Here is a 22,897-nt window from a genome sequence, read left to right as displayed (position 1 = left end):
TTTCCCAGAGATAAGCTCCACCCATGTCAACCTGGACTTCTGTGCGATCCCGCATGTTTCTATCTCTCTCGCTGCCACTTATTGTCAATCACGGGTAGCGTGGTGTCGGAGTTGGACCAGCAATCATGTTGACGATAGGAGACGGAATTAGGAGGAACAAAGGAAAAGAGCTTTATGCAGCTATATACAGTATGAACAAAGAACTCGGAGAGCAGGACGGCAGCCTGCCTCCGTTAAGAGCTTCTCGAGAAATCTCCCAGTCGCTTTGCAACACACTTGTCCGAAAACACTCGCATCTCCTGTGGTCCGGCCTCGCCCACACAGTCACATATCGCTGTCAGACAGCAGGCGGTCCAGATGCAGCTGCAGGTCCCAAGGTCGCAGAAATGGGGCCACAGGTCCCGGGACCCATCTCGAAGCCGATGGCAACAAGTGTCCGATGGTCGGCCGCGCATCCAGGCCTGCGCACACTGGAGCAGCCACGCTGGTTCCTTCTCTCCCGCTTGTCGAGGTCACATTCCTCCCGAAACCGCAAATGCAGGGGGAGAAGAAAAAAGTCCATCCCGTGACACGGCGGCGCCATATATCCCGGTGACGCGGTGAAGCTTGGACGGCCTAAATGCCCGAGGGCTTCAGCCGGCCTGGCACAACAGAGTCTAGGAACCTGGGGATTCCTGCCTGAATCCTGACCTGCTGCCCTCCTTGGCTTAATTTGCGGACAGTTCGCTGCATATGCCCGAGGCTTCCACACCTAAAGCATCTTGGGGCCAGTCAGCATTCATTTTTTTGCTCATTGTCGGCTGATCTTCTACCTGCCTCCCGCAGATGGCCACCGATTTTCTTAGGTGCCTCAGTTGTTGCCTGACGGTGTACAAGCTTGCTTTCCTCAAACCTCTCAGTGAGTTGGGCGATCTTTGCAGGCTTAAACCACTCTTCGGTTTCGGGCTGCAAGACATATGCGCGTAGCTCGTCAGAAATAATCTGTTTCGCCCGGTCCGCGACCACCAATTGACGCAAGTCATTTTAATGTAGTGATGCTTATTCTACAGTGATATTAATCCAACAAAATTTCCACTTTGGTCATGAACTGACCCCATATTTTGTACCCTTACGACATGCATAAAGTCTGCGCTTGTACTCTCCTGGTTTGAGTTTCAACTCAGTTAACACTAGCTCTCGGATTTCTCTATATGTAAGTACCCATTGTTGGACTTCTTGGCTACCAGCGTGCGGCTCCTCTCATTTAGGAAAAGCAGTATAATTTGAACAGAAACAGCATCAGGGATTGAACAGTTTCAGAGCATGCTTTCGGCTGTCTTAAACCATGCAGGCACAAGTTCGTCTCACTCGGGCATTGGCGCAAGGACCGCTCTGAGCTCATCCGCCTAAACTCCCAATCTCGTCCTGTTGTCGCGACCTCCACCCTCGAAGGTCCCAACCTCCATTTTGAGTTTCTTCAAATGGATCTCCAATTTGAGCCTCTCTATCTCGAGCTTCTTTTCTCTGAGCCGCATGACAACATCATCGATGCTCGCGGCTACCATGCTCTGCTCCCCCTCCGGAGTGTTCTGCCCTTACGAGTTAGACACATTCAGGGGATTAGCAGCATCGGTTCCCACACTCCCAGATTCCTCTGCGCGCTGAGACTGGGATCGTGTGGTGACCGACATTACCGCACTCGGAGCAAACAGGAAAGGGCCCACCTGAGTTTCACTGCCATTGTCCCGCGTCGGTCCCGAAGAATAGTGCCGCAGATGGCCTGCACCGCATGTCGGCTCGAACTGGCTCAGGCGTCGCTAGGTGTTTTCGTTAAGCAATGTCCACGCAACCCCCAGTTCATTCTCTTCTTCGACTCTAGTGGCCGCTTGAGCGACGGAGTGCTGCCCCGCTGGAGCCACGGTTGCGATAGCTGTCGTCATGGTATCTTCACCCGAGGATACTGCTGGTCGTTGCTCCGCCAGAGTCTGGTGGTCTCCTTTCAAGCTCCACCTCTTCGCTTCCATGAGCTACGGAGGCCTTCTCGAAGGTGTGTCTTGTTTCCAGCAAACGGTCGGGCGTTGTGGTTATCAGCTGTAGCTGTGAGGTCGCACACCAGGATGTCGCCGCCGTCCGAACCGTGACTGCAGGACCTCTGTTCAGGTTGTCGTCCTCCTCAGCTCGTGCCCCGTAGCGCCGATGTCCTTCTCTGCTCCGTAGAATGCCGCCGGATTATCCTGCTCGACTACGCCAGTTAACTTTCGTATATGGATGTTGTGGTGTTCAGATGGTCCGTTGATCCGGGGACACTTTGCAGGAAACGGTAGGCACAACTTTTCGAGCGCTACGGGCACTTTATTGCACGGGTCAAAAACACAATTTGCCTCCGCAAACACAGTCAGCGGATGTACGTCGGCAGTAAGTCTGTCCCCTTCGCACCCAAACACCCCGCTTAAGTTTACATTTTGAGCATCCTGGGGACCAATGTCGTGGCCATTCGGAGGAAAATAGCTTCTTCCAGCCAACCAGAATGAAAAAACAACATTTTAAATAGCCAATACAACATCGGCACCTTCAGGATTGGCCCCTCGCGAGCACTGCGTGCCTCCCACCAATCGTTCGCCCTTTCCCCCTGTGGAGATGACGCACAGGTACCCTCTCGAAATCAGGGGCGAGGCAAAACAAATTAACAAAGACTCATGAAAGCCACTTTCGCTAGCAATGCATACGCGTGCAAAGGCACACAGGGCAGCAAGAAATACGAGGGTAGTGTCCGGACCCCAATGGCCGTAAGCAGTGCGGGAAAAGAAGAGAATTTATTGCTACCCCGCTCATCAACATGAACGCCGCGTGCTGCGGCGATGTTTCCATCAACTTTAGAACCGACAGCGCCGGATGAGCCTTACTGTTCTCCGGCCTCTGGGCCGGCCCGGCGAGAGCGCCGCGGGAGTATTTACGTTCAGTCGAGAGTCGACAGCGCGGTGCGCGCCTTTCCGCTCGAATACCACGAAGGCATCGCATTAGAAACGGCACCCCTGGCTCGCGAGAGCGAAGCCAGAAACACGAGATCGCTAGTGTGTAAACGTCGCACTTCCCGAGCGACAGCTCGTTTTCGTGTTTTGTTTTGATAGCTTACGGTTGCGTCGCTGCCCTCCCATCGGTAATGCGCTGAGCAGGGAAGATATAAGCCTTCGCCCGTTATTGGTCCGAGCTTACAGGTTAAACGACGACGCGGAGATGGCTTCGTTCTCCGCAGTCTCCGCGTCGCCGGTACGCCTAGCTCTCGCGAGTCTGTCTTTGAAACAACTTGTGCTAACCGCAGTTCAGGAAGCTGCAAAGGCTTTTTGCTAAAATATTCTCCACAAAAGTAATGTATCCGAGTATATAGAAAACACGAGATGATGCGGCCGGTCGAATATTTAGGAAAATTCCCAAAGATGTAGTAAATGCATAAGGGAGTAATTCCTCATACAAAGGAAAGCTACATAGCTTTCTCGGAAACATCGCTGCTAAAGAAAACCTCTGGTGACGTTGGTAAGATAGTCATTCTTGTGCAATAAATTTCTGAAAAGTGACTTATTACAGTGCCAGCGTTCGTTTCTTAACACTGTGAGGCAGTTTATGCATTACATATAGCAAGCAGCGCTGAGCTGATGCCTATACCTAGGGCAGTAATTCTTTCTGGAGCGATAGTTTTGTCAGGAACAATTAATGCTTCCCGTATGCATCCTATCGAAATAAAGCATTACCACTTAATCAGATTGTCAGAAAGCATGACACTGGAAGACATCTAGTAAAAGGTACTAATCTATGCTTGTTGCAACTCTACTTTTTTGTGGTGGTTACCATCTGTTTGTACTTAAAGGATAGAGTGCTGGTACCTAGAGGCTACTCTGATAGTTCACCTCTTTGAAACGCAAAGCATTGGTAACAAGACTTCTACTACTTTGTTAGAAGTTATGCAGATAGTATCGTGAAAGCAGTTTCTAGCTTTTTCTGATAGTCGTTAAGGCATTTTTCAGGGCATATACGTGAAACGAAAGCTGAGTCCAATCGGTTATAGAATAGACTCTCCTCGGCTTGGTAAAGAAATTTAAAGGGCCACTGTCCAGGGATGGACCTTTTAGGCGAAGAAGCACAGTGTTTCGATCAGGTACCGGAGATAGTCTGTGCAAAATGCTACAGTGACACGTGCGCCGCAAAGCAAAAAAAAAAAATTCAAATCAAAGCTTTCTCATGCTCTCTTTTGGGAAGCCAGCTTCCCCGTTTCCTGCGCTGGCCCGTCAAGCCACAGTAATGACGTACTTCACGCGAACGGCGTCCATTGGTCCATCTCGCTGTCTGAGGGTGAGGGATGGGTGTCTACCTCTCGCTGCGCGCTTTTCCCTCGCCACGGCCCGACTTAATCCAGAGGCGTGCGCTCCCTCACTCGTTTCCTCTTTTTTTCGCGCAGGCGGAGTGCCACGCCCCACTACCCGCCAAACGCGGAGGAGCCAGGGGAATTTGTCTTGTGGAGGCTAGACGACCTGGTAGGAGAGTGAAAAACCTTTGCGAGGGAACGGAAGGAGAGAAACACAACAGAATCGGGTGATTGGGGGGGCTGTAACTGTGTTATTAGCTACTCCTTTCAAACACATTTTTCGGCCATGCGTTCTGGGGGCGAAGTCTCACAGTCACCGGGGAAGAAAATATTTTCGACCGGAGGGTGGACAGTGGGCCTTTAAGGGCTGCAAAATATCCCACACAATGAAGCTGACTTGCTTCACTTGACAAATATAAAACAAATACAGCATGATTGTGGGTTTGTGACTATTTTTACCCTTGCTTCTTGGTGTTGACAAAAATTAGAAATATATTTAAAGGTAAATGCATTGTTTTGAATGAATATTTGATAATGTATTAGTGTTATGTTTTGTGAGTTGTGATTATAATTTTGGTTTAACACCATTTCTTCATCAGTATAATCAGTAATGTAATATTCTTTCACTGTTTTGCCATGTCTATAACATCCTTACACCCTGTGGAGCCAAACACCCTAACACCTTTGCAGCCATAGAGGGTGCAATTAGGTGTTAAATGTGTGAAGGGATTCTTTGCACCCTTTTTACATAAAAAGCACAAAAGGGTGTAGTTACGCTAAACCAGGTTTTTTTGTTTTCTTCTACTTCTTGCCTCTCGACTGCACCGGACCACGTACACGAGAACTTGCTATGTACAAACAACGCTTATTTACATTATGCCCAAGCTAAGTAAAGGCTAGACGTCTTCAGGGTACAGCCTTTCTGCACGGCCCCCGAGTCGCTTCTCCCGCGTCTTGTTTTCTCCAAGTCGCGTGTCTTTGTCCTTCCTCCTCTCCGGGTCCTCCTCGCCGCTGCCCGCGATGACTGTGTCTGCGCTCCAAGCCCCGCTCAGTTCTCGGAAGACGCGCGGCCGTTCGGAAGATCCGCCGCCGCTCCGAGGCGTGGACCGCGACCAGCGAGGGACTTTACTAGCATTGCCACCGCCCCCCACGGTGCTGCGCGCACAGCGGGGCGTACGTTCGCCTCCCTCTTCGCCATCCTCGAGGCGCCGGCCTGCAGCCTCCCTCTGCGTTGGGTAGGCGTTCGCCCGTAGTCATAAAACTGGGCGCAGCGCTCGCACACGACGAACAAATACGAGTCGTCCCCGGCATTTGTTCAAAAAAAAAAAAATGCCTGGTTCGAGGAATCCGTCCACGACAGGTGTGAAAAAGGAGGGGACAACAGCGTTGCACCTTTAAGTGTATAAAATTATTTTACAATGTACGGTGATGTGTTCGAGCTAGGAATTCACTTGTAGTATCGAAATGCAAAATTATGTGCTCCAAGTCGACACCACTACCATTTGCATTGCGCGAACACTTGGAGAATTAATTTGGCCAACTTGAGAAGGCTGGTGTGGTGTACAGAGTTAGTCACAATACATGGGCTACCATGCTAGGGATTGGCCTAAAGAAAGCAGTTTAGGATATGTGTGGTTTACAGAGTGACTCTAAATAATGGTATTGAACCTGACCACTCTTTTCTGCTTCTGCCAGGGGACATATTCGCGTCACTGATTGGAGGTACCATGTTAACTTGGTTTGTATAAGGCTTACCTGCAGCTTGAGATGGATAAGCAGGCACAAGAATTGCTATGGTGGACATGCACATGGGACTGCAATACCGGGAAGCTGATTTTCATAATCCGAGTACTTGTCAAATGCGCTCCATCCCAATATTATTCTCGTGGTTATTACCCTTTCATTGTCTGGATCTTCGGTTACTAATTGCCCAAGTAGACAGTCGTCTACTACTGCCAGTGCCTCGCTACCTATTGTGAACTGCTGTTCCTTCTCAAGGCTGTTGAACATTACCTTTGTCTCCTGCATATTGTTACGTGGCGGCACGCAGGTGAACACTGGAGAAAGAGAACTGAGAGATGACGTTCGATTGCATTGAGAAGACCTTGATTGAAAATGTTGGCGGGCCTAGCGCTAGCGCGCCTGCCCGCGCCACTGCCCGCTTCTTTCTCCTTCCTCGTTCGTAACATGACCCGCGGCCACTGAGCGATCGTCCCGATCGTAGACGAGGAAATTGTTCGATACTGATGAGTCCGTGACATGACTATGGGCGTGCCTATGGCTGAAGATGAAAAGGAAGAAGAAAGAAAACTGCTTGCCTCCGCGATGATTCTCAGATGAAGCTTGGTCCAATATGCTTTCGGACCACTGGTCGCCAAGATCCGATGACCGAGGCCCTGGCACGCACCGCATGGCATGGGCAGGGGTCATGTGTTCATGCGAGGTGGCGTCTTGGGTCTTTGGGGTCACAGGTCGGCAAATCGGGTCAGTAGGGTCACGCTGTCATCTGCTATCTCGGTGTGTCTTGTGGTCGTGTGGGTGGCGTCTCATGCACGTCTCCTTCGTGGCGTCTTGTGATCGGGGCCGGTGACGGGGTGGAGGAACGGCAAGGTCTTGTTGGGTTCGGCAGGCTGGGGACCAGCCATGCGATGCCTCTGCAACTTCAGCCGAAGGCGCGAGACGTCGCAGGGCGCCAAAGCTCCGGACCAGGATGAGGGGGTGATGATGCAGTACCCCGCATCTCCGACCACGTTTTACGTGGCGACAAGCTGGTGAACACAAGAGAAAGAGAACTGAGAGATGATGTTCGATTAAAGTGACATGACGTTTAATGAAAACGTTGGCGGGCCTAGCGTAAGCGCTCCTGGCCGCGACACTGTCCACTTTTTCCTCCTTCCTCGTCCGTAACAATATTAATTTTTAAGCGCACGTTTCTGCGTCTCCTGTCTGGGTCATCAATCATAATTTGCAGTTCATCCTCTGAGTTACCTAACACGGCAATGTCATCCACGCATCGCAGATTACTGAGGTATTCTTCATCAACCCTTATCCCTAACTGTTCCCATTCCAAAGTCTGAATACTTCCTGTAAGAAAGCTAAGCTGTGAATAGTACTAGAGTTCTTGTCTTTTTTTTTTTACTTTCTTTATAGGCATTTTGTCACTTCCCTTATACAGAACTATGAATGCTGTGCAGCCATCATAGATATCTCCCAATACTTTCACATGCGGCTCGTGAACTCCTTGATTTCGCAATACCTGCATGACCGGCAGGGTTTCTACTGAGTCAAATGCTTTTTCGTAATCAATGAATGCTATGTATAAGATCTGGCTATATCCCGAGAATTGTTCACGGAATATAACCAGCCCAGTCCATTTAGTTGGTCAAAACCTAGTAACATGACTCATCTGAAGGCAGTTTTGGGCCTAGTAAACTACTACGCCAAACTTTTGACTGACATAGCAAATTTGCTTGAACCCCTCCCCCAACTGTTATGGAAAAGCAGCACGTGGAGATGGTGGAGCCAGTGTGACGCATGTTTCAGACGGTGCAGAAATTTGATTTTGAATACAAGTTTTTGTAACTGTATGATGTAAAGAAGGAAATAGAGCGGACATATGATTCTTCTGCTTACACTTTTCGTTTCAGTTCTGTCACACGTGGTTGCCGGCGTAGAGTGACTGATTGTGTTCGTATCTCTATCAATGGCTCCTGCTCGGCTTAGCTACGCTCAGCTTGAAAAAGAATATCTTGCAGTTGTTTTTGCAGCAACGAAATGTCATAAATATCTATATGGGCGTAGGTTCAACGCGATCATTGGTGACCAGTCGCTTACCGTCATTTTGGAGGTAGAGAACCACATCAGTGAATTACCTGCAGCTCTGGTGCATCAATGCGGAAATTTTCTTGACAACTACAACTTTCGCATTTTGAACAGAGCAGGAACAAAGATAGCTAACGCAAATGGCTTATCACGCCTTCCACTGCTTCAAGCCGGTGACAAGGAAAAAAAAAATATTTATTTCTTGCCTGTTAGTAAACTCTAACTCCGAAATATATCGAGCGTTAAACTGGGAAACATTGAGTTAAGTGCTGCTCGGGAAATGGTGAGGTATTGATGGCCGCGTGCTGTGGACACACCTTTCCAGCCTTTCTTTGTTAGGCAATATGAGCATTTAGGTGATTGCAGTTGTTTTGTGTGGAACATCAGTAGTCTTTGTACCACAAAGATCGGCAGTACAAAGATGAAAACATTTGCGAAGTCAATTGTTTGGGGGCCACAGGTAGGCAATTACCTTGAAAGAACATTGAAAGAGTGAGAAATTTACCAAATCCCAAAATCTGTGGTGCAATTAACGCCGCTTTCAACTTGGAAGTGAGGTTTAAGCAGTTGGGATAGGGTACATCTAGACCTTGCTTAAAAAGGAAAAAGACCTTTTTTAGTTCTAGATTCCTATTAAATTAGAATCATTACGTCAACGAACTAGCAAAGCACAATTTAAATAGCCCCCTCCTTGTTCGCAAGTCATGGCTTGCCGACCAAGGTAGTCACTGATAACGGGCCACAGTTTTGTGCAAAAGAATTTGAGGAGTTTGTTGGTAAACGGGGTCGAGCACACGCTTTCTGCGCCACATCATCTTCAGTGAAACGGTTCGGCAGAATGTGCAGTTCGAACAGTAAAACGGTCGATGTTATAAGCAAGTGCTTAAAAACCAGAGAAATAAAAGCTCCAGGTGACTGCATCACAGGGTAGAGTTTTCTGTTCGCTTACAGAACCACGCCGCATGATCATTATGAAACTATCTTGGTTTTGTGAGGAAACAGGAGAAGGACGTTGTCGAGCGGTGACCTCAATAAGTTGCATCAGAGGAAAGTAAATGTAGCGCGAAGGCACAGCAGTCGCGGCAGTTACCAACCTCAAAAATAAGTACGCATATCGATTTCGGCCATTGACCACTCATACATGAGTCGCACTTTGGCATAGTTTATTTAAGAATTGGAGTGTGCTTGGTACTTTTTGAATCCTGCAGGGTGCACCCGTGCGACGACTTCTACGAGTATGTGTGCGGCTCTTGGAATGGCTCACAGGACGCGGTCACTGACGGAGTTGTCCGAGCGTCAAAAGCAGCGTTCAGCGAACTCATGCTTTCCCCACTGGATGACCAGGAAGCCACCGAGTCCAAGCAGGACTCGGATCCCGTCACAACTGTGGCGGTGGCGCAGCCGCCGCCTCCCACACCCTCTGAGCTGAAACTGCGTGCATTCTACGCCTCGTGCCTTGCGGAGAACGTAGGCTCCGACATCGGCCATGGGGTTCACCTGACGACGAGGCTCTTCAACTCTTCGTGGGATGCTGTCTTCACCGCTGCCACTTGTGAAAATTCGACACTCGAATTCATGGTGATGATGGCGCTGCGGTGAGTCGCTCGAAGTGAAACCTGCCGAGCAGTCAATCCAACCTGCAGCATTATTTGGTAGTTTAAGCGTTACTACTTCATGAAGCTTTGTGGCCCTGGAGCAAGAGAAAAGGAGAAATCGCTCTTTTCATGCGACCCTGGCCAACGTACGCGCATGCTTAGTGGTGCGGTTGATGAACAAAGTGTGCATGCAAACTCTTTGTGATAAATATTTCTTATAAAAAAAACGTTTGTTGAGAATGTCGGGGCCAGGTACCGCCTGGTACATGCATTGCCTCTGTGGATAGGTATTGGTTATCTATGTTATCTTAGTGGGCCTTTATTCGCATGACAGGTTCTATACCAGTAATATCCGGGCTCATGCGCTATAAAGTTCTTACAAACAGGTCTCAAACTGTGGTATGATGTCCCCCTTATTCTGCATGATTGAATTCGGTTTCCATATCTTTGGCAACTGGTGCAGACTTTAAGGGCGAAATTCAGGCTTGGCAGTACTCAAGAGAAAGTTCACACGTGCACCGTTTGCTACTTGCTACATCTAAAAGTATCGCCTATATCCAGGCCTCAGTCATCACATCATCTAGCGGTTCTGCCGCACCCTCTTCAAAGCACTCGATTACTAACCATTTACTTTCTTTTGCAGGCTGAGATGTCGAACCTCGATTTTTCAGCAAAAGAACCTAGCGAAAATTCCTGATAGTCTTCCAAGTGCACACCCGTAGGATTCTTTAAAACTTGCAATTTTGATAAACGTACCACAGAGTGGCAAGGAATTCAGTGCACGCACGATTTTGCCGTAAACCATTCAAATCTTTATTTGTTCTTTTTTTTTCGACAGCCGTAGGCATGCGGCCTTATCACTCTGATTCTGGCACACGTATCAATCCATGCTCTTTGATCATTCTCGTTGTCGCCAGATGCGGCTTTCTCAGTTTCTTTGTCGCGCAAGTTACGCCCAGATGTATCTCCAAGAATTCGGCCACTCACTTATGTTTCTGAAATGCTCTAGGTTGCGTTTGTGGGTATGACTGAGTTAATAGATCGACGACTGCTGAGCACCATTTTTGCTTTCGTCGCCGTCAAATGATTCAGTTCTTTTGCGGTAGCAAGTCAGCCCGACAAAGAGTTGAATCCTGTGAACATCAAGTCTCCTCATTTATTGTCGACCGTATTGTCACCACTACGTGACATATGGTGAAACTGTTGCCCTTTGATATCCGGCCTACCACTTCAAGTGAAGACTTCGTCATCTTTCCTGTCGCCCTGGGGACCAGCTTGCAGGTCACCAAGCTAGCCGCTGGCTTCAAAGGCTTCAATCCGAGCAGTGTTCTGCCGGACCCTTCGACCTCGCAAGGCGTCAACTTTGGCAATGGCCTAGTAGACAGCACAAGCCCTCCATCTTCTAAGGACTGTCCAATGAAATGCGGAAGACTGGATGGATCTTTTCGACTGTGTGGCAGAATTCAATAGCTGCAACGACGCTGCGAAACTCTGGCAAATCTATTTGCTCTTCAACTCCCTGCCCGAAGGTGGTTGGAAAATCATGACACATCTTCGATAGATTGAGAGACATTCAAAAGCGGAGTTTGTGAGGGCCTTTGCAAGTTCCCTCCGAAAAGAGCCCAGGCACTCGTCCAATCGAAAATTCAGCCTCGAAATGAACATTTCTTAGCTAGCGTTGAGAAGATGAAGCGCCTCTTCCGCCGCGCCGATCTCAGCATGAGAGAAGAGACCAAGGTGAACTTGTTAATGCGCGATGTGAAAGGTCAGCTTTTTGCAGGTATTCTTCGCCAGCGGCCAAAGACTGTGGTGGAATTCTCCCAGGAAGCAGTGAATATTTCAAATACCTTAGAAGCAAGGGCGCTACTCTACAAGCGGCCTCTGAAAAAGATTTGTACAAGCCACTACGACAGCACACCAAGAAGAGATAATCATCAGATGATCCGTCAAGTCGTTCGTGAAGAAGCACGCCGACTTTTGCCGTCAAAAGCGCAGCCGCAGGTTTTGTCACTCATGGACGTCATCTGTGAGGAAGCCCAGCAACTACTGGGCGTTCCTCAGGTGACGGCTCCGACATCTCAACGCAAGAACCAACAGAAATGAATCACTGTGCTGCATTACGCCATCCTGCGCCCCGATGCGACATTCCCAGTGCTCGCCGCTACTGTCCTGTTTCCGAAAGCTGGCTCTTTGCCCGCGCCCGCCAAGCCTACGAACGACCCTCAAGCTGCAGGAAATGTGATATCTGGAAGACTTTTAACAACCGACCACTCTGCTTCCATTGTGGTGAGGCAGGACACATCTTTCATCACATTCCGTGCAGGCATATCGGTCTGAGTGCTTTCGCCATCGATGCCCCATGACCACATCCTGGCAAGCGAGCACAGGAAATCGCTGACTTCTTGAGAAGAAGACAGCACGCGTCGCCAAGTTGTCTGTCACGCTCCCCATCGCCGTTCCGGTCGCGCTCTACGTGGCCGAGACGATGCTAGGTGCAAGGACGGGTCCCTAGCCTGCGCAGGACAAAATAGAGCAACCTTTGGAGGGGAGATTGCTTCACGGCGAAAACACGCATATCCTCTGCCGCCGCCGACGAAGAGTGTGACCACGCAGCCATTCAATCGCCGCTTCAAGCGACGACAACGTTGAAGAGAACATGACCAGACTCCATGTTGACATCGCGTCCAGCTAAGTGACAACGGTGTGCTCCGGCCGTGACCTCAGCAAACGATGAAGCCGACATCGAACACCGTAGCCAATATGCAATACGAAGACATGGACAAGTGGCCTCGAAGTAGCTGTTGACAATCGCATGTCCCGCCTTAGTGGATACCGGTGCCGACTATCCTGTCATCAGTGAAGCTTTCACCACCCAGCTCAAGAAAGTGATGACCACTTGGAATGGCCCGCTAATCCGTACCGCTGGTGGTAACCTCCGTCACCGCCGTCACCGCGATGCACCGCAACGGTTAGAGTAAATGGAGGTACGCCCTACAGCTTCGTCGTCCTAGAGCAATGCTCGCGTGACAAAATTTTGGGTACGGATTTTCTGAATGAACAACTGGTGATCATCAACCTTCATTTAAAAACGGAAGCTCTCGACGGACAAAGCCATACCTGCTATGAGAACTTCGACACATCACGTCACTCTCAACGTCCTCGACGAATAATTGACCGTAACGCCCCTATCAAGTGTCATCGTCCCTTGGGTACAAATGGTCGAAATCGCTGAAGGGGTCGACGAAAAAAACACCCAATTGTTACTTCATAGAGGACTTGGCATCGCAAGAGGTATCACCCATTTCCGGTAAGGACAAGCTCAGGTGCTGGTAACCAAGAAGATTATCGGCACCAAAGAATACCGGCGTTTCAACAAGGGAAGAAACGGTCGCTTTGCTCAAAGAATTAGCCGACATCAGTGATGTCATCGCACTCCCCGACGAACCTCCGAATTGACCAAATTGACCACGGCCACCATCCCAGGTTCGATATTAAACCAGCACTACCCCGAAGCAGGCAAGAGCAGATATACGAGCTATGCTTCAAAATTACAGCGAATGCTTTTCATCAGCTTCGAAAGTGGGACAAACTTCTGTGACGAAGCACCACTCCGTCACGGATGAACACGCCACATATCTGCGCCAAAGCCTTGTATCCTCACGAAAACACCAGGCCATCCGCGATCAAGTAGTACAAATGCTTCGGGACGACTTCATACCGCCATCAAAGAGTTCCTGTGCGGTGCCAGTCATTGGTAAAAAGGAAAGATGTCACCCTTCGCTTCTGCGTCGATTACTACAAGAAAGCTCTACGCAGATTCGGGCTATGCACTTACTATCGGCGATTTGTAAGGAATTGTTCACGCATTTCCGAAACGTTGAGGCAGCAAAAATGGATGACGTACATTTTAAATGAGAAGAGCCGCAATATGAAGCTTTCAAGGAAATTAAGCGCCGCTTACAGTCCCTTCTTGTACTTGGGTACTTCGACAAAAATGCGGAGAAAAGTACATATCGACGCAAGCAGCGTTGGCCTAGGCGCTGTTCTTGTTCAGAAAATTGACGGACATGAAAACGTTATCGCGTGCGCTAGCCATTCCTAGCCGGAAGCTGAAGTCAAGTAGTCGACGACGGAGCAAGAATGCCTTGCCATCATTTGAGCTACATCAAAATTTCTCCCCTATTTGTAAACGGACGACCATTCAAGGTTGTCAGCGACCATCATGCTCTTGGGAGAAATTTTACTGGTTAAAATGTCTTCTCTCGTTGATTTTTCTTAAGATGCCAACATCCTAAACCTACTCTAGTGTATTAAAATAATCGATTTCTTCCTTTCACAAAACAGATATGTGAACCCCGAGATGGACGCATGATGGCCTTAGCTGCCTATGTGCCATAAACCACAACACAACACAACATCGTGTTCTGTGCTGGCTCACCAACATAAAAAGTCCCCCCGGCCGCCTTGCGCCATGGAGCCTGCGACTTCAAGAATTCGGCAACACATTCCTCTACAAGTCTGGCCGCCACCATTCCGATGAAGAATGCTTCTCACGAGCCCCGCTGACGCGCCACCGAAAGAAGACGACAAAAACGCTTTATTTCGGACATATTCTTAAGTAGGAGTCTGCCGTTTTGCACAGTAGCAGCGCTCGGGCTATGAGTTGAAAATCCTAGCTGATTCACTCAAAGGAAAGCTCGCTTCTCTTCCTGCTGTGTTCTGGCGTCAGTTATCTTCATTCATATTAAACAATGAAGTCGTCATGAACAACTTCGCAGCCAATAGAACCATGCAGTTCATTGTTGTGCCCCAAAACCTCACACAGGAGATTCTGCAGGCGCTGCACGATGAGCCGACATCGGGGCATCTCGGGTTTGCACAGACGTTGCGCAGGATACAAGAGAAATATTAGTAGCCGCGGTTTTCTGCAGACGTTGCTCATTATACGAAAACCTGACGTGAGTGTCAGACCAGCTGGTCTACTGAACCCAATATCGCCCTCGATTAAGCCTTTTCAACAAATTGGGATAGACCTCCTCGGCCCCTTCCCACTTCATTAGAGGGGAGCAATTGGATCATCGTGGCAATCGATTACCTGATCCGTTATGCTGAACCGAAAGCCCTGCCCAATGGTGCTGCAGCAGAGCTTGCTAAATATTTCGTCGAACGAATTGCCCGCTGCGACACGGCGCTCCTGAAGTGCTCATCACGGAACGACGGAGCTCACGCAGGCCATCTTGCAATACAGCCAATGCAGTCACCGGAGGACAACTGTCTACAAATCCCAAACCAACGGACTTACGGCTCGCCTCACAAAAGCAATAGCAGACATGATCGCAATGTACGTCAATGCCGAGCACAATACCTGCAACGCCATCATGCCGTACGTGATCACGTATAAAACGGCCGTCCAGGAGACAACCATAATGACCCCGTTCAAGCTTGTATGTGGCAGGGACTCCACGATGATGCTCGATGGAATGTTGCCGCACAGTAATGGACGAGGAGAATCTGGACGTCGCCGCCTACCCTCACCGTGCAGAGAAAGCCCGACGGCTTGCCCGGCTCCGCGTAAAACAAATTGGCAGTCGCTTAGCTCTGGCTACGCTTGTGTGTTCGCTTGTGGCGTAGGTTGTGTGGTTCGATAGTTTGGTTATAGAGTAACTCATGACACACAATGGTTACTACTGTTCTTCCGGCGATTCTTCAGCGTGCTGTCTTCGCTTGGTGGCATTGCGACGTTCGTGCGCAGTCATGTGTTCATCAGTAGCCGATGAGGTGGAAGCTCTCGGAGAGCTAGAACGTGGTTGCCGAGCTTCATCTTGTGCACGGCGCTTAGAACGACGATCTTCACGTTCTTCCACTGTCTCTTGTGCACGTTGTCGTTTTCTTGTCGCAACTTGTCGACACCTCTCGCACACGCTCTCTCTGCGCTCGCACACGGTGCGTTACGCTGGCGAAAGCAATGTGTCGATAGTTTCGCGACCTCCAGCGCCCAACGTAACCGGCGGCGACCAGCGCGCCCCGACGGGCCCGGTGTAGAGATGGCTCCTGTTCCATTCGAGCATCGGCGCCGCCGACCGCGTCGACCCACAATGCATCGATCAGAGGAAGGTGGGGACGGCCGCATAAGCGACGTGAATTGAATTTGCTTCGGACAGCTTGGTGGAGAGGTTTATCGAAGCCAGCGGCTGACTTATTGCACCGGGAATTCCCGCCTGGGTGGCGGCTGTGTGAACCTTGAACCACACGTGAGCGTCCCGTGAGTGCGATGTAAACTGACAACTGCCACCTGGAGCGGGCCTCCGACGATTCGGCGCCGCGTTGGCGGACGCCATGGCGTCCGTCCGTGTTTACCTTGTTTTGGTTGTGCTGTTTTCGTTTGGAATGGGCCTATAGTGCACATCGAATACAGCGTCCATGTTTTGGCGCGAGAGAGTGCGACCACGGGATACCAAGCAGCAGTGTGCGGTGCGTCGACAATGAGAGTGGGAGCGTGAAGAAATGCGCGAAGCAGTGAGCGGTGCTTCAGCACAGAGAATGGACGCTTGAAAATTGTGAGCGAAGTGCGTGTGCGAATCGAAGAAGTGTATTTGTAATCGAATGGTTAACTGTTAATATAGCCATTGTCCTTTTTCGTATTTTATTTGTGTGTCGAGTCTTTTTCTTTCACATCTTTGTTTTTTTTTTCGTTCCTTTGCTAACACTAGTGTGTACGACAGGAAGCGACTCTACTTGAGAGTCCAGCAGGGCTAATAGCGCCTATGTGAATAGATAAGGCAGAGCAGCGGTTTCTTGACAGATGAGCTGTTCACTACTGCTGTGTTCGGTTTTATTTCTATGCTTGCCAGACTAATCGAGTTTCCCACTTACTACACACCCCGTTATACTGTAACTTTTGATCTTTTTTGTCTGTAGCTTTTATCTGTAGTTGAAGAACGCTATAAGTTGTGGAAGAAGCTCCGAGATCACTTTACCCGTGAACGGTTGAGGCTGCGAACGGGATGAAGACGGCCCGCGGGTTGGCGATCTTTCTGCCCATGCTGCAAACACAGCCGCTGACGGCGCCCAGCGCGGAAGTATAAAGGGGATATATTTCGTCTTGCGTAGCGAAACCGGCGTAGCGTGACTGACCGCGAAGAAGTCACGGCGAGGCCGAAGCAACAGCGAACCATCTGTTCGGCGCGGCAGCGGCGCCGAAGCACCGCGCCGGGCTTTAGCGCGGCGCGCCGACGGTGCCGCCATCTGGCGGAGCTCGGCTTATGCTGTTCCTCGCCTCAGCTGTTCAAGGTCAAGCCTGGCATCCGCCGGTGATAAGCGACGGCTTGAAATCTGGCGCAGTATTGCTATCGCAATAAAACTAGCAATGCAGTGATGCCGACGATACAACTTGCGGCAACGGGACGCAGAGTACAGGCCGGGAGACCAAGTGTAGGTTTCGACGCCGATACGCTGCCGCGGAATGAGTGAAAAGCTCTTGCGGTATTTTACTTCAGACCATACAGAGTCCTTCAAAGCTTCGCACTGCTCGACTACAAGGTCAACCCGACTACAAGGCGCCGGGAGCACGACGAAGTCCATGTTGTGCGCATCAAACCGTATTGCGCGCTAAAGTTATTGCGAAAGAAATACTACTTCCATTGTCAGGCCTTCGCGTAGCCACGGTCGGTAGGCACGTTTGACCTTTAATGATCCGAAATGCTGTGACGTCATACCAGCTGCGAGAGATGGGCTATACGCGATGCACAAGATGCCGAGAACGCCACCTGTCGCCAAACCCGGAAAGCATAGGCGGGCTCGGCGCGCGCATCATGTTTGCGCCTTTGATCGCGGTTTAACGAATATAACGCCGCTGTCAACATTTAGCAATGTCCGGGAAGAATTGCTGCGCAGTTGGTTTTTCCAACACACACAAAACCTTGCCAGGAACACGTGGTTTTTCCAACGCACATAAAACCTTGCCAAGAACACGTTTGTATAAGTTTCCAGTTATACTGAACGAGAACGACGGCTGCCGTGAATCGCGGCGTTCAACGCAGAAAGCAAGCAAACCGACGGAATGATATTTGTTCGAGATATTTTTTCGACGCGCTGCTACACGACCAAAGCTAATGTCATTTCCAAATTATAGTAACTGCGACTGATATGCAAATGTTGGTGCGCCTTCAATAGGTTGCGAAAATCACTGCGCTGTAAACGAAAGCAGCCTTTCAATTGACATTCATGTTTTGCATCCCTTGTAAACAACCTGTTGATTAGGACTGCCAATTACGAAGTTACCAGCAGTGTCGGCGGCGTTTGTTTACGAAACGTCACAGAAGGTTCGCACGTCTGCGCTCGACTGCGAAACGCGTACGTGTTTCAACAACATACGCGCACTAAAACAAGTGTCAAGAGCAACACGTAAAATAGACAATATTTGATGTACTGTACGACTGCGCTTTTGTAGAACCTTCAAGTATCGCCCTACGCTGACTCCCGTACGTATTTTCGCCAGATCGTTCGCTCGGCGTATTAAGGCCCGTCGAAAAATGCCCGAGCTTTTCCTCATCAAAAAGCATACGGCAAATTTGTAACGCTTGCCATATCAGATACCGCGACCTTACCGCAACGACGCTGCCCGCGAAAGCGGCCGACGACGGCGCTCTAGCCATGTGCTGGGTGTGCTGGGCCCTAGTCGTCGCTAGGCCTAAACGCCTAAACGGTTTCGCATCAAAGCCGTAGCTGGAAGCGCTTTGGAAATAGTAAATTTCATATTCATAAAGCTGCCTTAGTATCCTCTCAATTGTCTCACAAATTGTCTTACTGTAAACGGAAGGTGTAACTTCGGCGACGTTTTAGCAGCAGAGCTAGCGAACGAAATCGGATGAGCTGCATCACACTCGCGGCAGCTGCATAGTAAATTTCATATTCATAAAGCTGCCTTAGTATCCTCTCAATTGTCTCACAAATTGTCTTACTGTAAACGGAAGGTGTAACTTCGGCGACGTTTTAGCAGCAGAGCTAGCGAACGAAATCGGATGAGCTGCATCACACTCGCGGCAGCTGCTAACGTGAGCAGAAATTTGCTTTTATTGCTGTTATCACTCCTTCCAAAATCTCGTTACATAACAGCGATCCTCAGTAAAGATATTTTTTAGATTCCTTCATCACATTAGGCGCGTATTATTTAAGATCAACAGTGCATGCTTTTGTGAAGGTGGCGAAAGAAATCTGCTTTGTCGGCGACTCGGCGCCGACGGACCGCGTCAGCAGGAGCGACCTGTTCCGCCCGCGCTGAGTGCGGTGGCTAAGGGTTGGCTGTCAGCCATGGGTGCCAGTATCTTTTTTTACGATGCTATGTGGTATATTTCACATAGATGGCTAGCTGCAAAATTATAGGAGCACAGTAGTACTAATGCAGGTGGCACTTTTGTAATGAAATTCAACAAGGACTAGGCACGTTGGTAAGGGTTCATACTTAACCAGCCAAAGGACGAGACATAGGAAAGAAGAAGACAGGACAAGGCTGGACCGGTAAAATTGGGTACAAGCGTCCCCCGGCCTGGCGCCCGGCTCTCACAGGGGTGTGCAATTGGAAGAGGCTCCGCAAACCCCGCTGCGCTCCTTCTGGAGCAAAATAGTTTCGAGCACTTCAGCCTGCAAAGGTGGTTCGAGTTACCGTGTTTCACGGGGTTCAAAAATGAAAACTAGTCGTCTCCTGCACACGTGAAAACTCAGAAAAACCTTGTTTCAAGTGCGAAACGCTTTAAGCCAGTGTGTCGAAAGACGTAAAGGTTCACTGTCACTGATGAAGTTCACTTCTCAGAGATCACTGCAGTCCCATGGACCGGTAATGTTTGGTGTATTTTCTCACCAAGTATCTGGTGTAGAGATAACATACTTCTTCGTTGATCGCATTCGAATGAGCAAACTCATTCAGTACCTAATGTTGTTTTCATCAAATGTCATTATATTTTCTCGTGTAGCAGCCAACAAATATCATTTTGAACGAATGTCATTCGATAGAAATGGCATTAAATTGATCATGTGGCCGGGCTGAATGATATTATGTTTTCAGTGTTTTCTGCATCTCAATGCACCTTCTGTGAACACTTCTTGTTTAAACTTGGTCGCCTCCGCTTTTTGGGAAGATACAATATGCATTAGATCAGTGAAACACTTAGTCAGAAGATCTTAAGCGTGCATTGACATCCCACAGCACACGGCTGCATTTTGCGTTTTGCCTCCACCTAAGCGCGGACGGCGCAGTCGACTTCGGTCCCAATAACTCGATCCCCAGTAGCCTGAGCCACTGTCTCGTGTTATTGAACAGACATTTGCCAATATGCGTTTTGAATCTTGCCATGCAATTACTTTGAAGCCCAGAGCCAGTGTTCCTGTTGTCTGGCAAGATTGCGAAAACATAGCATGTCGCTGCACTGGCTATTCAGACTAAGGGCTCTAGAACTGGTTATAAAGCGCCCTGTAATTCTGCAGTTGGGCGCGAGGGCAATGTGAATGAAATGAAGATATTAAATTAATAAAATAGGATATAAAGTTTAAATCTAATATGCCTTTGGCTAACCTGTGATGCAGCTTTTCAGATAATTCCTCCGCTGATATCTCCCTTCCCCAAAGTTTCTACCCGCTCGGTATCTTTGACGACCGAATAGCGCAAGAATGAAAAATCTGAACTCTTGTTACAGGAGCTCTATATGCTCAGAATGCTGGTTTGCAAGCTCGCTGGCGTTTCCTGCGGTCGCACCGGCACGAAACCGCTCGCAGTTTCGACGATGCTGCCTAGTTTACTGTAGCGATATATTGCATGTAAACGAAGCCAACGTGTATCATTAAGTGAAGAACATTGGTTCATAGGTCAAGGAATAAACAAATTGGCATTGTGATGTAATGAAAGCGGGGAACTCAAAATGAGCCCCACTTCGTACGCAACCTTGTTGACGCTCGTCTTCAGCAGACACTTGATGCATATAAAGGCGATGTAGTCCCAGACGGCTGTGATATCGAACACATGTCCACTATTACACAGCGCGATCCCCTTGCACATGCTGTCACTGCTGAAGTGCCCGCGAGACGCGCACAAACGACAGATCGCACGCGCGCACCACGCCCACGCTTTCCGCGTGGGGCCCGCCTCGGATTCCGACCGCCGCCGCTACGCGGCTTTCAGTGGCACATATCGTATTAAGTTGAGTCGTTGGGTGAGAGCGATCGGTAAGCACCGCGCGCCGCAGATGAGATGCTGACGTCACAGTGACGTCATACCAGTTGCGATAGATGGGCTACCAAGTCGTGTCGTCGGGTGGCGGTGGTCGGTAGGCACTGCCAGCACCACCTAGACTACTACAGGGCCTGTGCAAGCTTATGTGAAGTCATCGTAGTGAGATCATACTGAAAGTCCGGTTCACCCTACGCAGTTGCGTTTTTTTTATTCAACGCTGCTCTGGAGCTACCTCTTGAAATGTTTAGTGCTAGCGATGAAGAGTGTTCCACTTCCATTACCTGCGTTATCTAATATTGCCAGTCTTTTGAAGTATATGAGGAGTTTGACACAATCCAGCTGTCATTTATTTCAATGGTAGTGTGGAATTGGGATCGCGCAGATCGTCATGCTGGTTTGATCATCGTGCGCTTCCTCGCCGACATCGACGTCGTCTTCAGCGTATAGATTAAACCTTCTCTTACACTTGGTGGAGGTGCAGCCTGATACCTTTGCCTCACGCTGGAGCTTCGCACCCACACGCTACCGGTAATTCACATGGCCGAAGACGAACGCCCAGCAACCGACCCAATGATCCCGCCGGTCGTCTGCTCTGCCTCCTTACGCCAGCGAGGCCCTGCGCTCTTCAGTGGGACAGACGACACCGACTGTGACGACTGGCTTGCTTCATACGAGCGAGTGAGTTCGTACAATAAGTGGGACGACGCAACAAAGTTAACGAACGTTATTTTTTATTTCACCGCAGTTGCCAACCTGTGGTATCGTAACCACGAAGACGAAATCACGAATTGGGACTCATTTAAGGCGAACCTTACCGCCGTGTTTGGTGACCTACTGTACGCAAGCTCATCGCCGAACAACGCTTGCACGATCGAACGCATCGGCTCGGAGAGACGTTTACCAGTTACATTGAAGATGTGCTCCACTTATGCAGTCGCGTAAACGCCGAGATGCCTGAACCACAAAAGATAAAGCACATCCTAAAGGGCATCGATTGTGACACCTTTCTCACGTTAACATCCGGGGATTTGACAACTGTCGCACAAGTTGTCAACCTTTGTCAATGCTACGATGAGTTGCGCAAGCAGCGACTCCCTCCTCGACAGCCTTCCGCGCCTGTGGAATCACTTTCTGGCCTCTCCGCTACATCTGAGACCTCATCGCTGCTGCAGCAGCTCAGATTTCCTCCGAGAGGACGTTGCTCGCCGAATATCACTATTGCCCACAAATTGCGAGCTATCCCGCAATTTGTCGCCCCTTCGACAGGTCATCGCCGACCGCGTGGCGGACGCCCTTCCCCCTGTCCATCCGCCAGCCCCCATTCCTCAGCCTGCACAAGACGTTGAGACCCTCGGATACGCCGACGTCACTCCACCTGTCGCTCCACCAATGACATGCGCCCCCACTCCTGTCGCACCGCTGACTTAAGCTGCTGTCGCTGCCCGACCATAGCCCCTTAGCTACCCTGTGGTGTACGCTACGCCTCTAGCGCCTGTAAAGGAATTCCTTCAGGCGCCACAGCCTTTCGTTCCACCTCGTCCGCAGCGCCGCAATCCATGGCGAACAAGTGATAACCGTCCGATTTGTTATTCTTGTGGATGTGCTGGCCATATTGCCCGGTACTGCCGAAATTGCACTCCCGATGATTTTCTATCGCGCCGAACATCAGCTTCCTGGCAGCCAACCCGGGATCAGTGCGCAGCCGCCGATTCATCGGCAGGTTCCGTTGCGAATGACCGTACTACCTTTTTTCCTCACCGCTCAACCTCGCCGCGTCGTCGCTCCCTATCTCTTCTGAGCCGGCGTCCCAATCTTGCGCATGTGAAAAACTGAATCCCGCAGTTCCTGAGGAGAGAACTGCGCAACGAGCGAACTGTAAAAGGTCTCACGTATCCACTTTAAGTTTCTGTTGAGGGTGTTATA

General features: G+C 49.7%; 1 protein-coding gene across 1 annotated transcript in view; it reads left to right on the top strand.

Annotated features, from left to right (window-relative positions):
* Positions 1-11,485, top strand: part of LOC146187471 (uncharacterized) — a 97,549-nt gene extending 86,064 nt beyond the window's left edge. Inside the window, exon 2 of the mRNA XM_084605778.1 lies at positions 9,367-11,485. Within this exon, the coding sequence (XP_084461904.1) occupies positions 9,367-9,757 (391 nt within the window). The 3' untranslated portion in view covers positions 9,758-11,485. The remainder of the gene's footprint in view (positions 1-9,366) is intronic.
* The last annotated feature ends 11,412 nt before the right edge of the window (positions 11,486-22,897 follow it).

This window comes from Amblyomma maculatum, chromosome 6 (genome assembly GCF_055883805.1).
Source record: "Amblyomma maculatum isolate TAMU_Amacu chromosome 6, ASM5588380v1, whole genome shotgun sequence".
Lineage (NCBI taxonomy): Eukaryota > Metazoa > Arthropoda > Arachnida > Ixodida > Ixodidae > Amblyomma > Amblyomma maculatum.
The sequence above is the reverse complement of the archived record's forward strand: the minus strand, read 5'-3'. Positions and strand labels throughout refer to the sequence as shown.